Raw genomic sequence first — 15,558 nt, forward strand, 5'->3', positions numbered from 1 at the left:
TCTGAGAGAGGAGGCCTGGCGTGGAAGATGGAAGTTTTACTGGTGAAGGCTGCGTCATTCTTAATTTTCAAACTTCTCTCAACTGCACTGGCAGCACTTTGTGGTGCATCAAACAACCTGCTGATTCTGAAAATTGTTTGATTTTGAATATGTTGAAGACACAGCCAGACCTGATGACCTAAACCAAATGAATCAGGCCTGAAAATGCCCCGAAGACTGGGTTAATGTGTCTGTTTGGTTCCCAAAGATTGAACTCACAGTAAGCTGCACTGTGTTTTCAGAACATATACAGTAGTGTGGAACGACTTGTTATCTTTGTTGAAGTGATCCAGGACTGAGCTAGACTTATATGTAATATGTTGTTCCTTATCCTCGACAAGGGCGTGTTGGACAGTGATAAAGACTACGGCCAAAAGATCCCTCACTACCAACAAATGCAAAGACAAAGACTGATTAGGAGTGTGTCATTATTTCAACTTCAATCTTCAAAGAATTTCACACAGGAAAACAGGTCCAGAACTGATTACCAGGGAAAAGGGAGGAATACTTTTAATTTCTGAGGTGTGCAAACAACTATTTCCTGGAAGAGTTAATGATAATACCCATGATTTGGAGCTCAGGTGATTAGAAAACATTTAGGCTACTGTTTGTGTCCTCTACCACCATTTACTGAATAATGCAGCAAAGTGTGGTTTTGAAGTATTTGTATTTTAGTTGAGTATTTGTATTTTATGTTACTTTATACTTCTCCTCCACTACATTTCAGAGATAAATCCTTGTCCTTTATACTCAACAATTTATCCTACAATTTTCATACAAAATAAAACGCAGTTTATAAAACATGATACACTGTCATTGACTAAACCGACAGTATGTAAAGTAGTAAAAATCAGCTCCAGCTCAACCAACTGTAACATTAAATTACTGCTTACATATCAGGAACAGTAATGATGAATCAATGGTGTCATAATTTAACACTGACGGGTGCAGTATCGAAATGTAACTATGTACATTTAGTTCAGTAGTGTAGGCTACATTTATAGCTCTGAGGTACTTGTACTTTCATTCAGTAGTTGAGATTTTTACTACTCTCTAAAATGCATGTTTATGATATAATACATTTTAATTCCCTAATAATCAAACAGTCTAATGTATAACAATATGACACTGAAATATAGTAGACCATTCTGCACAATGATGCTTTTGCGTTTGATAATTAAAGTATTTTTTGATAATGATACTTCAGTACTTTTACTTCAGTAAAGTTTTGAATGCAAGACTTTTACTTGTATTAGCTGTTTTACACTGTGGTATTAATACTTTTACTTAAATAAAGCATGTGACTACTTTAGTAGTCGTGACTGGAAAGGAGCCATACTGCATGATGAGTAATTTTACTTGTGATAGTTTATTTCAAAGGTGAACTTTAAAAGTAAGAATTTGAGTGCAGGACTTTTCAAGTTTGTTTTCAAAGTGTATTATTGATTGTTATATTATTATTACATTAATTACAATAAATTACACAAGACAATTGTTCAAGCAGCCACTTCCAACCTTTACTTGTAATGGAGTATTTTATAAACTGTTTGCAGCACATAATCTGAGCTCTGCCTGCGCTGCTGCTGCTTTGAACCCTTTCACATTATTTTGAAGCGGTTTGAAAACATGTCCTACACAACTCTGCCCCCTGCTGCTCCGCAGGAGTCGCTGTGCGGCGGGTGCAGTACCACGCCGTGGCCGCTGGGAGGCAGGCGACGTCGACTGGTTGTCTGCAAGCAAAGATGGCGGTGCGGAAGAAAGACGGCGGCCCGAATGTAAAATATTTCGAAGCGTCTGACACCGTCTCTCAGTTTGATAATGTCCGCGTCTGGCTGGGAAAGAATTACAAAAAGGTACCGAGCGCATGTTTTGAAACCATACATACGGAGCATACATTTTTCACCCCTGAAATGTGGGCTCTTACCCGCTGGGCAGAGGCAGTGACAAAGAGAGGAGGGAGGGTGCTGCTGAGCGTCCAGTTGTTTGATTCAGACGAGCCGGGATACAAAAGGATGCTGAGCCAACAGCTGCGCCAGATGCAGCCGCGAATAGCAGCGTCCACTCGCGTTATTGTAGGTAAACCGGCCCAAAAGCAGCCCGCGGTCTGACCTATGTGGATGAATATTTGTAAAAAGGGGTGACTTTAGCCGGCCAGCCAGCTAGCGAGTAGCTAATGTGCTAGCGGTAATGCAGCTCAGATCCAGATGTTGGCTCCGTGTGGCGCGCCGCGCTGACTGAAGCCACGGCCTGTCTGGAGGAGCACTGAGCGGTGTGCCAGTGTTCAGGAGCCTTAATGTAAAAAAAATAAATAAAAAATACAGTATTTCTTCAAAAACACGCCAATAATAATAATAATAATAATAATGATGATGATGATGATGATGATGATTAAATGGGCGATAATGATGAAATCATCCCCATCATGTGCAACTTCCACCAACACATCAGCTAACAGCACACTATAGTTTGTTTTGATGTGTCTGTTGTCCACTCTGTGGCTCAACTCTGACTGCCCCTGTGTTGTTTTGTCCTCTCAGTACATCCAGGCTGAGCCCCCCACCAACAAGTCTCTGTCCAGCCTGGTGGTCCAGCTGCTCCAGTTCCAAGAGGAGGTGTTCGGTCGACATGTCAGCAACCCTCCACTCACAAAACTACCGGTTTGTCTCCTTTACCCCTCTTTTATCTCTCTCCTTTGTACACATACTGTACATATAACATTTCCAGTGAGACACCCTGCAATTGTCGTGTTTTGTGTGTGCAGATGAAGTGTTTCCTGGACTTCAAGTCAGGGGGGGCTCTCTGCCACATCCTGGCTGCTGCCTACAAGTTCAAGAGTGACCAAGGATGGTAAGACTTTCTTTCCAGCTGGTTGAATTAGTTGACAAACAGACAGAGTGAAAATAAATTGTGCAGTTTTGCAGAATTACAGTGCTCAGTTGGATTTTGGCTATGTTGCCGTTTCGTGTGTAACTCCAGTCTAATTTCCTGGTAGGCGCAGGTTTGACTTCCAGAATCCGTCGAGGATGGACCGAAATGTGGAGATGTTCATGACCATCGAGAAGTCGTTAGTGCAGGTGAGTTTGCCTGAATACTTTTATTTATGCACAATTATTTTGCAAATCAATCATCTAGTTACAGAGGATGTTCTCAGTTGTGAATTTGTGAAATTTGGGAGAAACGATAACTGCGCTTACATATTTTTCTTATAGAGTCATATACATTCAGACCCTGCTTCACTCTACAAACTATAACAATATTCCCACAATTCCCAATATTTGCTTAATTAAATTAAATAATTAAATAAACGGGAGTTGGTTTTTTTTTCCTGCTGCAGGCATCAGAGCTAAGTGATGTCTCTTTGAGAGGTTACACGTCTCCTCTTGTTACATCATATTTGTGAAGCGTCTGAGAATCAGGCTGCTTGAGCTCTGCAGATGGAAATAATGAAGGGCATCCAGTCATGTGACTTGACCAGTAATCCTACTTAATCAGTCCTGCAGTTCCACCACAAGATCCTCCAGCTCTCTTGATCTGATGAGCTCAACAGCTCGTAGCACTGACACATTTCTTATTTTAAGATTACATGAAATGAAATATAAATATAAATGTATGCATTTTTATATATTTTCCCGCATAAATGATTTTAAGCTTGTGAATGTCTTAGTTTAAGTAATTGACAGGTCTGCTGCATTTCTTCATTTCAGAACAACTGCCTGACTAGACCTGTCATCTACCTGAGCCCTGACATAGAACCAAAACTGCTCGGGAAACTGAAAGACATCATCAAAAGACATCAGGTGCGTTTTTTTTGTTTTATTTTATTTTGCTAAAAGTGATTTTGTGTCAGTATTCCTGACGGAAGTTTCCTGGTATTGTCCCCAATGGTTGGGTAGTTTTCTGTTTCAGATTATACATCAATTGTATGAACATCTGTTGCAGGGCTCAGTGACTGAAGACAAGGCCTCCAGCTCCCATGTTGTGGTGCCTATTCCTACCAGTCTGGAGGAAGGTGAGGCTTCAAATGGTTAAGCACAACATGTTGTGTTTGTCGCTTCGTTGCTTTGCTGATGTAATTGTCTCTTTTTGGTCCAGAGGAATGGGTGCGTCCTGTGATGAAGAGAGATAAGCAAGTGCTGCTCCACTGGGGATATTTTCCTGACAGGTTTGTTCTGAGTTGATTCTCAGATACACAGCAGCAGTAAAACAATATGAACATGACATTACACACTTAACTGTTAAAAGTTGCCAGCTATTATTGTGGAAGCTTAACACAGTTCCCACACAGAAGAATGTATCTGTTATTCTTGTTTTCTTGGAGCTTTTTCCTGCTTTGTTTTTCCTCTTTTTACAAGCTCAAACTTGTAATCTTTCCCATGACTTGACCTTTGACCTTTCCCCACTCACTGCATAGTTATGACACCTGGATCCCAGCCAGTGAGATTGAGGCTGCAGTGGAGGATCCTCCCAGCCCAGAAAAGCCCAGGAAGGTACCTCATTTCTTGTCATACTATGGTTAGCATGTTGCTTAAGTCCACAACCCTTTTTTTTTGTTGCTTGTTGTTTCTAAAATCAAAGATGTTTTTTATGGGAGCATGATGCACTATTACATCAGACAGAAACTTACAGATGTTGTGTGCATCATTTTATGTGCAAGGTTTTTGGAAAATGTCTTTACATTAGCTAAAATTTAAAATAAACCTCTGGACAACATGAGTCAGGAATTATGAAAGTAAATTTCATGCATCTTAGTTTTCCTCATTACACAAACCTGTCAGGGACTATGTACACTGCCCTGTTTGGGCATTGTTACTTGTTTCATATATTTTTCTCTCTGTATAAAACATCCAAGAATGATGTGCTGCTGCAAATTGGTACTTGAAGCAAAAGAGCCGATCACAAATTCAAGGCAGTGTCAGAGGCTCTTATGGTGTATTCAGAGCGTCCCTCACTGAAGCCATTCAGTGCTCACTAGGACATGTTAGTAAGAGCAGTGAAGCATTCAGATATTCAGAGCAGTTGTCACACCATAATGAACACAGTGGGTTATTTTACTGTCAAACCGTCTGTCCCTCTGTTCACTCACATTGAAAATGTTTCTCCTTCAGACAACAACTTCAGACTGATATAATTGAATGCTAAATCAACTCAACTTTTGTCTCTATTCAGTGACTGTCCCTCAGTATTCTCAGTCCAAACCATTTTTTTCTTGTAAAAACTGTTGAATGTATTGGACAGTGTTTTAATTTCATTTCTAATGAAGGCTTTTGAATCCTCATGCTTAGGGTTAAATTGCACCTGTTAAAATTTAACACGGACACTTTTGGTGTATTTTAAAAAAATATATACTGTACATATTCTAGTTTGTCTCTGAAAAAGTGCAGCTGTGCTTGGATAAACCGTGGGACAAGTTAGTGACATTTCACTCAACTGGTTGTCACAGTTATTGAAAATGTTTCTATACGTGGTATAAAATATGTGCTCTTTATTCTCAGGTCCATGCCAAGTGGATTTTAGACCTGGACCAGTATAATGAGTGGATGAACGAGGAGGACTATGAAGTGGGTGAGGGCTGCCCTAAGAGGAAGAGGATCTCCGCGAAGACCCTGACGGATGAGGTGACGACACCTGACGAGCGGCGGGACAAGAAACCCGGCAGCGCCAAGAAGAGGAAGCGCTCGCCGTCACCCTCACCTACCCCTCCACCCCAGGAGAGCAAGAAGAAGAACACCAAGAAAGGGTTTGTTACCCAACATGTTTTGATGCAAAATTTAACAACATGATGCTTTGAGGAGTTTGTTGTAGAGTCTGTCTTATCAAAAACATTATACAATATAGTCAAATATTGTCCTTTGTTTGTGTGTGTGTGTGTGTGTGTGTGTATATGTGTGTGTGCTGACAGGCCAACAACCCCGTACACCAAGTCTAAACGGGGCCAGAGGGAGGAGGAGCAGGAGGATCTTAGTAAGGACCTAGATGAAGCATCACCTGTTCCAGCATCTGAAGAGGGAAACGCAGCTAAGACAAGTACACAAGTCCACATATGTGCAAAATACAAACTAAAATAACCATAAAACCAACTTCCACGCTGGATGAACCATTAACATTAATCATAGTTGTCATATTTAAGGACTGTTAAGTATCTGTTGTCTGTCACTTGTTGACCATCATACTTGATTTTTGCAGATAACACTAAGAAGGACTCTGATTCAACTCCAGTCAAGGGAGGAATGGATATGGGTGAGCAGCAAGTTTTTGTGTCACCACCACATGTAAATACTTGTAATAGAAAACTCTGTGAAAGAAAGTAAAACAGTGACATGTTTATATTGTCATGTTATGAGACATCAGTTTACTACTCTTTTCCATATGAGAGCACATTGTTTTTTCACATTACTGTATTCCCACTTAACATGAAGAAAGAACAAGTATGCATACTATCACTCTGAACAGTTAATCAATCGTGCCCTTCTTTTGTGATTTTAACAGATGAGCAAGAGGATGAGTCCATGGAAACAACAGGCAAGGTGAGGTAGTTTGTAAAAGAGCAAGAAAATATTACTTTTGGACAGTACATTCATACATCATCTTGAGTGTGTGTCTGTGTGTCTAAACAGGAGGAGGAAGAAGGTTCTCCGAGCGTGAAGGGTGAACCGGTGAAAGGCTCAGACCTTCATGAGGACAATGTGACTGAGCAAACCCACCACATCATCATCCCGAGCTACGCTGCCTGGTTTGACTACAACAGGTAAGATTTGTCCTTGCTTTTTCAGTTTTTCCCCCATTTCTGGCAGCAATCTGATTTCAGAGATGTCAGTAGTGTCTTTGTAAAATTATAATAATTGAGACTTACTGTAAAGTGTGAACTCAGCTGTCGTCAGCTTTTTTGTTTGAAAAGAAAACCAAGTGCAGATTTTTGAGGTGACTCTAAAATGAGTCTTCCAGATGCAGTTCAGTCCTGTTTTTTCTCTCCAGTGTTCACGCCATCGAGCGCAGAGCCTTGCCAGAGTTTTTCAATGGAAAGAACAAATCCAAAACCCCTGAGATGTAAGTGTGTGATCAGTACACAGCATGATATTTCATGTTTTTACTACAGGTATTTATCTGAAAGATTCTTCTGATGCACATTTAAAAAAAGGAATCACATATGGCTCAACAGTAAGTCATAGCTGTTGTATCTAATGGTTCTGTCGACCTCTTTTGGCAGTTACCTGGCATACAGGAACTTCATGATCGACACCTACCGACTGAACCCTCAGGAGTACCTGACCTCCACCGCCTGCCGCAGGAACCTGGCAGGAGATGTTTGTGCAATCATGAGGTAGGTGGAGGCTGAATGTGACATAATCAGATAATCCACAGTTTGAACTGTCTGTATGTTTTAGTCAAACTGTTTCTGTGAGGAACACTGTGCTTCTTCTCCTGCAGAGTCCACGCCTTCCTGGAGCAGTGGGGTCTGATAAACTATCAGGTGGACTCTGAGAGCCGGCCCACACCCATGGGTCCTCCACCCACCTCTCACTTCCATGTCCTGGCAGACACTCCATCCAGTCTGGTGCCCCTGCAGCCCAAGACACCCCAGGTCCATATACACACTCACATACACAAACAAATACACACGTGCACTCAGGCTCCAGGGTATTTTACATTTGTTGTTCTGTCACTGTGTACCTGTAGACCCCTGCCACCCAGCAGATGATGTCATTCCCAGATAAAGTGAAAGATAAACCTGCAGATCTGCAAAACTTTGGGCTGCGGACCGACATGTACAGCAAGAAGACTGGGTCTGCAAAGGTACAACTCCAAGAGCACAGATGCCAAAATGATTATTTTGCTGTTATTTATGACTTAATGTATTTTCTGTGATTTTTTATACTAATTAAGCGGTGGTGATGTTTTTGTGCGCAGAGCAAGAGTGCAGCGAGCTCCATGAGGGAATGGACAGAACAAGAAACACTACTACTACTTGAGGTACAAACAATCCTTAAAATCAACACTGTGACAATAAAGCAATGGTGTCCACATAAACACAAAATTGATAAAACTATAAAACTATGAACGATGCCTTATTTAAAAAAAACAACAACAACATTAAAACACAGAGCTAAATGTAGACCTCACTTTCCTCAGGGATTGGAGATGTACAAGGATGACTGGAACAAAGTGTCAGAACATGTGGGCAGCCGTACGCAGGATGAGTGTATCCTGCACTTCCTGCGGCTGCCCATTGAAGACCCCTACTTGGAGGACACCTCCTCGTCCATGGGACCACTGGCCTACCAGCCGATACCTTTCAGCCAAGCAGGAAACCCTGTCATGAGCACGGTGGCCTTCCTTGCTTCTGTAGTCGACCCACGTGTGGCTTCAGCTGCAGCCAAATCTGCTCTTGGTGAGAAGAGAAAGCTTATGAGATCCAAAATCCATGTTTTTTCATCATGAAAGCTTTATTTAATGCTGTTGATGTTGTGGGGTACTGGGAATTCTACATAATGCAATAATAATGAGCGAAACAAATTAAATGTTTTAAATTAAACACAATGTTACAAATTCCCAGAAAAGTGTTTTCTTTATGGTGATTGCTCATCGTACACACAGATTACTATTGAGTAATAAAAATCCTTGATTAATTGAGGATCAATGTATCGTTAACACCTTTAACTCACAATTCTGTCGCTGCTTTCAGAGGAGTTTTCTCGTATGAAAGAGGAGGTTCCTGCAGCTCTGGTCGAGGCTCATGTGCGGCGGGTGGAGGAGGCGGCGAGGGTCAGTGGCCGCCAGGACCCTCTGTACGGCCTGGAGGGCAGTGGCATTGCAGGCACTGGGCTGGAGGAGGGAGAAAGACCAGGTAGGATGGACACACACACACACATGTCCAACACACAGCATGTCATGAGAGCTTGACGTGTCTTCTCTCTTGGCCACTAGAAGAAAACACTGATGAAAGCAAGAATGACAGCCAATCAAGTGAAGAGAAGAGAGAGGCCAAGGTATGATGCATGTTTGTTATATACATGATGTTTCTTATTTGTGATAGTTCTGCTGATGCATTGCTGCAAAGCTCCTTGTGCTGTGTTTACTTCCCCACACAGGACAGCAAAGATGGAGCAATTGAGGAAGAGGAAAAGCAGGCGGAGAATGGGAAGAAGGAGGACGAGAGAGGAAGAGAACCTGAAGGAGAGAGGGAGGCAGACAAAACGGAGTCAGAGATGGGTATGAAAGTGCATGTCTCACACACAGGTAATACTGTTTTTGTTAAAAGTGAAAACACCTAAAAGTCTTCTCTTCTTTTAGGTGATGGGGAGAAGGAGAAGGAGGGAAAAGAGGGAACAGAGGAAGGACAAAGAGAAGGAGATAGTGAGGGAGAAAGGAAGGCCAAGGTGGAGCGTGATGTTGGAGAGGGGAACCTGGCCACTGCTGCTGCATCTGCTCTCGCTGCTGCTGCTGTCAAGGCCAAGGTAAAGTTATTTATCACAGGGGCTCCATCGGCTGTACCCTTCATCACCTTTCTTGTTGTTTTACATTTTCTCTAACAATGGTTTCACCTCCACAGCATCTGGCTGCAGTGGAGGAGAGGAAGATCAAATCTCTTGTGGCTCTGCTGGTGGAAACCCAAATGAAGAAGCTCGAGATTAAACTGCGACACTTTGAAGAACTGGAAACCATCATGGACAGAGAGAGGGAGGCTGTGAGTGAGGAGTTCTCAGATATGTAGCATCATTTGATAGTAGTCAGCCTATTTACAGTATAAATCCTTTGACATATTTCTGTGTGTATGTGTGCAGTTGGAGTACCAGCGGCAGCAGCTGCTGGCTGACCGTCAGTCTTTCCACATGGAGCAGTTGAAATACGCTGAGATGAGGGCTCGCCAGCAGCACTTCCAGCAGATTCAGCACCAGCAGCATAGCCAGGCTGGAGCTCCTCATTCTAACCAAGCGGCCTCAGGCCCGCAGCCCCAGGCCCTGTCAGCAAGTCAGCAAGCTCCCAGCACACCAGCACCACAGCCGGCTGCCAGCCCCGCGCCTCCAGCCTCTTCTGCACCGGCTCCTGAGTCCCAACCAGCTCAGGGCGCTCACACCTCGCCGCCCTGCCCCCCAAGCCACGCCCCAGCCACCCATTCCAGCTCGAGCACTACACCTGTCCTTCATGGTGAGTACAGTCACACTGTTTTGAACTGTAAAGCACAGTTAAAGCTATGATCACGACAGCACTATGTTTTCATTTCCCCCATGTCACAGTTGTGTTATTACATTTCTTTATTTATGTCCTCACTAGTTAACATGATGGACTGATTTGCAGCTGCAAATACACAGAGTGCTTTTTACTGCAGATATCCACATCCGTCTTCTTGAGTGGACGGTGAATTTTATGACAGCAAATGTGAAAAAACATACCATATGCAAACATATCAGAACAGTTAGTGGAGGTAACATCTTTTATTTGTTTATGCTGTTTGTTAGCTTGTAACTGGCAGTGGCTGACACAGTGTTAGTGGTCGTGCTAATGCAAACTCTAGCTTGCTGTACTGACAAGGTTTTGGGTTTATTTTGTCTTCCCCTCATCCCCAAAGGTTGACGGGATTAGTTCCTTAGTGATGTTACATATGAATCTCTGGCAGTCTGACTCCGTTTTTAGGAGAATGTCAATGGTTCACTTCAGTATCAAGGTGGAAATGCGCAGCCATGGTGCTGACTGCTTCTTTTGCTTAAGATATGTTTTGGTTATAGAAAAAATCTTTAAATGTCTGCATATTTTTAAATATGTGCACAATATAAATCAAATAATCAAATAATATCACAAATAATGTCCCTTGAAGGCAGAACACTGGGCTGCAACTAACTTTTATTTTCATTTTTGATTAATGTGTTGTTTTTGTGATTAATTATTTCATCTATTAAAATGTCAAGAAGATGTCAGAAGCTAAGACCGGCAAAGTTATAAATTAAACATTTACTTCATTTTTTCTTTGTTCAGTCAACAGCCAATCAGTTACCAGTTAATGGTTAATTTATAAATAATTAATCTGATTGATTAATTGTTTGGTCTGCATAACATGAAGAAACTGATTAAAATGCCAATCACAGTTTCCCAAGGTGATGTCATGAAATGTCTTGATTTGTCTGACCAACAGTCTAAAACCTAAAAGTATTTAATTTAGTCAAATGTTAAGATCAGGGAAAGCAGCAAATTACCACAAAAAGAGAATATTTGGGCTACTTACTCATTATTATTATTATTATTATTAATATTATTATTATTAATAGATTATTCGATTATCAAAATAGTTGTGGTTTAATTTTCAGCACTAAAATGATCAGGTAATATCCATTTGATGACATTTTTTTTTCAGTCCATGCATTCATTATGTTTTATGAGTGTGCTATTGGTTAATTAATTTTTCAGCTCTCAGAACTGAGAGGCCATTATCAAGTATTTTAACAAGTATATGATTTTGGTGTGTGTCATGGTACCAGGAATAGTAACAGGAATTTTTCACATGTATTGAACAGACTAGACAGAAAGACAACCCTCTCCTTTCTGTGCATTACTCCAGAACCTTTGTTTTTACTCTAGTCATTTATTAGTTATTAGTTATCAGTTATTAATACAAACCCCTTCAACTTGCTGTGCACACAGACTGTACGTTCATCATCTGTTTTCTTCGTCCTGTAAACAAAAAGTCAACCTGAGTTCCACTAACAGGAACTTTGGGTTAAAACCAGGCAGCTGTAAATTGTTGAAATTCTTAACATTGTTTCCTTTTCTCCTCCGTCACCTCCTCACAGAGCCCAACACCTCTCTCTCCGGAGAAACAATCCACCCTGCAGCTCCAGTCCCTCCACCACAGTGAGACATCAATAAATCCCAATGACTCTGACCACTTTGAATCCTGCCTGTATCATCTGAAATGAAGAAATCATAAACTGAAGGAAGAGAACACATTTTACATTTTCAGATTTTTTTTTTTTTCCAACAAGACAATTGATGTGAGATAGAAAAACGATAACATCTTAATCAAACCACCTCTACTTTGATGGATCTGTTGAAAAAAAGAAAAAGGCCTTTTCAAATTGAATCGACTAATGAAGAAAATTGATTTTCATACAGAAGCTGATCATGCTGTGTGGTCGATTGGACAGCAACATCTCACTTTGTTATTTTAAGCTTAACACCAGAGATCTGGTAAACTAAGGGTCTTACCAACATGCTGGCACTCAAGGAGAAGAAGAGAAAAGACTCATCTTGTGTTTTCAGTGTTTTGGAAATTGTTGCATTTATTTTCCTGCAACGGTTTATCACAGCTTGTGAAGTCTCACGCTTCATAAGCACTCCAGAGTTTCAGCCCATGTACTGTAGGTACTGATTAAAATATACAGTATGTAAGATGAAAATGCACTTTTAATATGTTTCCCTAGGTCTCAGTGTAAGACTTGAAGTATCCATGAAATTGAACTTTAGCACTTATATCGTCCTTTTGTTGTCTTAAATACTTTTTCATACTGAAGGTTTTAGAAACTCGATTGGGAATATTACTTTTTCCTCTCTATTTTTTATTTGTATTACATGGACAACGGTCACTCTACAAGGTCTGGCCCAAAGGTCGCATGTCTAAAAACCAATGTCTCTCTTTAGAGAAAAAGTCTGCAATGAATGAAAAGTGTTCAAATCAGAAGCCAGTTTGAAATTATTTTGTTTGGATGCAGTTTGAGAATACGTACTGTAAACGGGATTTTCTGTTACAAACACACTTTTTGTTGCCCTGTAATGACAAACATGGGAACTGTTTTGAAAGTACTGACAGCGTTAGGTCCTGAAAAGACCTTGTTTTAGCTTATAACTAATAATCTCCTTTTTCCACAGCACTTATTAATGTGTCAGTGAGGCGCTTAAGTTTTGCAAATCAAGATGAAAACCAGGTTGTAGTTTTGTGAGGAATGTAGTTTTGTTCAGAAGAAATGACTGAAGAAGATGGTCCGGGAATGATAATTCTATCAGTGACCACAAACGTGTTTATTCATTATTTGACTTTGTGTTATTGCTGAACCAAAATGTTTTTTATAATCATGTTTATCTCATTTATTCAGTGAATTTTATTGTGGTTGCTCGGGAAATGAAGAGGATTTTATTTTTTTTTCGGAGCTTGTTTTTCGGTGGTGCATTTCAAGTTACAGATGAAAGAAATGTTAATGCTGTCAAAAACAAGGGAGATCGCACCTTAAACGGCTGACAATGGAGAATTGTGTCCTTAATATCTGCAACAATATCCTCACTTTTTATCCTATCAATTTTATATTTTTTACTGTCCATTTTTCCATCTTCTTTCTTTGATATGTCAACATTGTAACTGTATATTATTACCTTTGTAGCCTATATTTACCCTCTCCACTGTTGTGTATGATTCGGACGGGCCTGTTGGATCTGTCTGAGATGTGACTGTGCGCATGTGTGTATGTGAACGCATGCCATGAAGAGCTGTAAACCATATTACCGTTCAGTTTTATTTTCAGTGCCATTTGTTGTGTATCACCAGCTTTGAAGGATTTAAAAAACATGCTTTGTTCTGCACACCGCAAATCACGTCGGTGTCATGAAATATAATCCAGTCAGATGGTGAAACTTTACAGTTAATGTCCGTCAAGCCAGTATTGCAGTCCTCACCACAGCTGTGAGCATAAATGGACTTATTTTATCTGTGTTATTACTACATTGTGTGGATTTTGTGATATGAAATAAGTGTCTGTTCAGATTCTGTATGTTTTTCACTATGCTGAAGGTAGCAGCAATTGTATTGATTATTATACAGTAGAAATCAACTTTTCCTCAGTAAATCATCACATCAGTGCTGACAGTTACTCTGGCAGTTTGTATGAAAAAAAAGGCAAAACAAAAGCGGTTCAGGTTTTAATTACAAAATGTTGGGAAAAAAATAAAGATGTGAAGAGGAGTCGCTGTGTATAGTGGTTGTTCTTTTTTCAGCTGCTTCACACACTGGTCACACAAATACAAGTCACAAAACGACCTAAAACTAAATGTCTTATTTGTTCATAAATGTTTACAAGGGTTTGCTCTTGACATGCTTTGTTTACTGCAGAACCCAGAGATCCACCAGTAACAGGTCTTTTTTAACAGCAGACATTTTGACTTGTCAGAGCAGGAAGGGCACAAGTCTTACTAATTACATTAACGAAGGCCACTGTGCCTCTCTTACTCTGACAAGTTAAAACATCTCCTGACGTCAGGCTAATGATAACTCATGCTAACAGTGAAACAGTTTGAGTAAACATTCCTGAACTCTCTCATGCCTCAGGTTTAAAAATTAGAGCAGCCACTTTAAAAGTAACATTTAAGCATTTATGTGTCGTCAGGATCATGGAGGGTTTGAACATCTACAGCTCCATGGAAACTGAGCAAAATGAGTCAGTCGATGAGGACGGTGTGACAGTTTTCAGCTCAGTTTTCCGTTTTGGTGGAGGAAGTATAATGACTTTTACTTCAGTAGAAGTTGCAATACAACAATGTAAAAGTACTTCTTAAAGTGAAAGTTCTGTATTTAAACTACTTAGTGAAAATACTGAAGTTTTATTGGCTAAATGTACATAAAGGAACGGCACTAAAAGTAGTGGTTGTAGTAAAGTGTCCAGTGACTGATTTCTTTTCTGATATTTTTAGAGTTAATATTGATGCATCAGTGTGTAAGCAGTATTTTACTGTTGTAGCCAATTGAGGTGGAGCTAGTTTTAACTATTTTATACAAGTAATTATTTTGCTCCAATTGTCTTTAACCTGCGGGTCGGGCCCCTCCAAAAGGCCACTAGATCAGAGGGGTTGTGAGATGATTTATGTTCTACTACATGTCTGTGCTTTGGAGGCATACACAATGCTCTTTTTTTACGTATCAGATAATTCAACTTCTTTGAGCCAAAGTAAAACCATCTAAAAAGACTGGAGGGGAAATGTGTTTCTGGTGTAACAACTAACAAAAATGACACTATTACTCTTTTTAGTAAGAGTCACGAGCCAGAAAGGTTGGGAACCACTAATCTTTGACATAATATAGTATTTTACAAACTCTTCTTTTTTTAATAACATAACAAATAAAAACGAACTAAAGCTGTCAAATAGATGCAGTAAAAACTACAATATTTCCCTCTGAAAGGTATTGAAGTAAAAGTATTAATTATGTTATCAATATTTTCAATGAACATTTTTCAAATATTTTACAATATTTTTCTTTTTTCTTTCTAGATGTATTAGTCCTATTTTTTAAATATTGTATTGATAATTATATTTTTCAGATTTTATTCTCTACTGGTAATATTTGACGATATTTTTTCAAATATTTTACTTGTATTTATAATTTTCCAATATATTCCTGATTTTTCTAATATTTCTGCAATGCTTTACCAATATTTTACATATTTTATATTTTTTGTAATTATATTGTCTAACATTTCCCTATATTTTTACAGATTTTTTTAAATATTGATTTATATTTGTTCTAATAAAATATTTTGTTTGTGATTA

General features: G+C 39.8%; 1 protein-coding gene across 3 annotated transcripts; it reads left to right on the forward strand.

The window, feature by feature from the left end:
• The first annotated feature begins 1,703 nt into the window (after positions 1-1,703).
• On the forward strand, positions 1,704-13,978 carry smarcc2 (SWI/SNF related BAF chromatin remodeling complex subunit C2). Of its 3 annotated transcripts, none has more exons than XM_071494491.1 (26): positions 1,704-1,892; positions 2,577-2,696; positions 2,801-2,886; positions 3,032-3,113; positions 3,744-3,836; positions 3,979-4,048; positions 4,132-4,201; positions 4,451-4,526; positions 5,532-5,776; positions 5,939-6,063; positions 6,223-6,276; positions 6,526-6,563; positions 6,654-6,784; positions 7,012-7,083; positions 7,244-7,357; positions 7,465-7,618; positions 7,714-7,830; positions 7,945-8,007; positions 8,167-8,425; positions 8,720-8,881; positions 8,965-9,023; positions 9,126-9,246; positions 9,328-9,491; positions 9,587-9,721; positions 9,819-10,182; positions 11,820-13,978. In XM_071494491.1, the coding sequence occupies exons 1-26, from the start codon at positions 1,782-1,784 to the stop codon at positions 11,882-11,884; spliced, it is 3,150 nt and encodes a 1,049-aa protein (XP_071350592.1). In that variant the 5' UTR covers positions 1,704-1,781; the 3' UTR covers positions 11,885-13,978. The 3 variants fall into 3 exon arrangements, with proteins under 3 accessions (XP_071350592.1, XP_071350593.1, XP_071350591.1); XM_071494492.1 differs by having other exon boundaries at positions 1,705-1,892; positions 3,038-3,113; positions 8,962-9,023; XM_071494490.1 differs by having other exon boundaries at positions 1,706-1,892; positions 8,962-9,023.
• Positions 13,979-15,558: the final 1,580 nt, after the last annotated feature.

This window comes from Trachinotus anak, unplaced genomic scaffold, assembly GCF_046630095.1.
Source record: "Trachinotus anak isolate AG129_WGS33_773 ecotype Australia unplaced genomic scaffold, CSIRO_AGI_Tana_v1 ptg000013l, whole genome shotgun sequence".
Taxonomy (NCBI): domain Eukaryota; kingdom Metazoa; phylum Chordata; class Actinopteri; order Carangiformes; family Carangidae; genus Trachinotus; species Trachinotus anak.

What these genes read in the sequence shown, in the direction of transcription:
- smarcc2 (XM_071494490.1), top strand. Translation starts at nt 1,782, where the DNA reads ATGGCGGTGCGGAAGAAAGACGGCGGCCCGAATGTAAAATATTTCGAA. An exon ending in CTCCACTCACAAAACTACCG is followed by an intron (nt 2,697 to 2,800) that starts GTTTGTCTCCTT and finishes TTGTGTGTGCAG; the next exon opens with ATGAAGTGTTTCCTGGACTT. An exon ending in CCATGGAAACAACAGGCAAG is followed by an intron (nt 6,564 to 6,653) that starts GTGAGGTAGTTT and finishes GTGTCTAAACAG; the next exon opens with GAGGAGGAAGAAGGTTCTCC.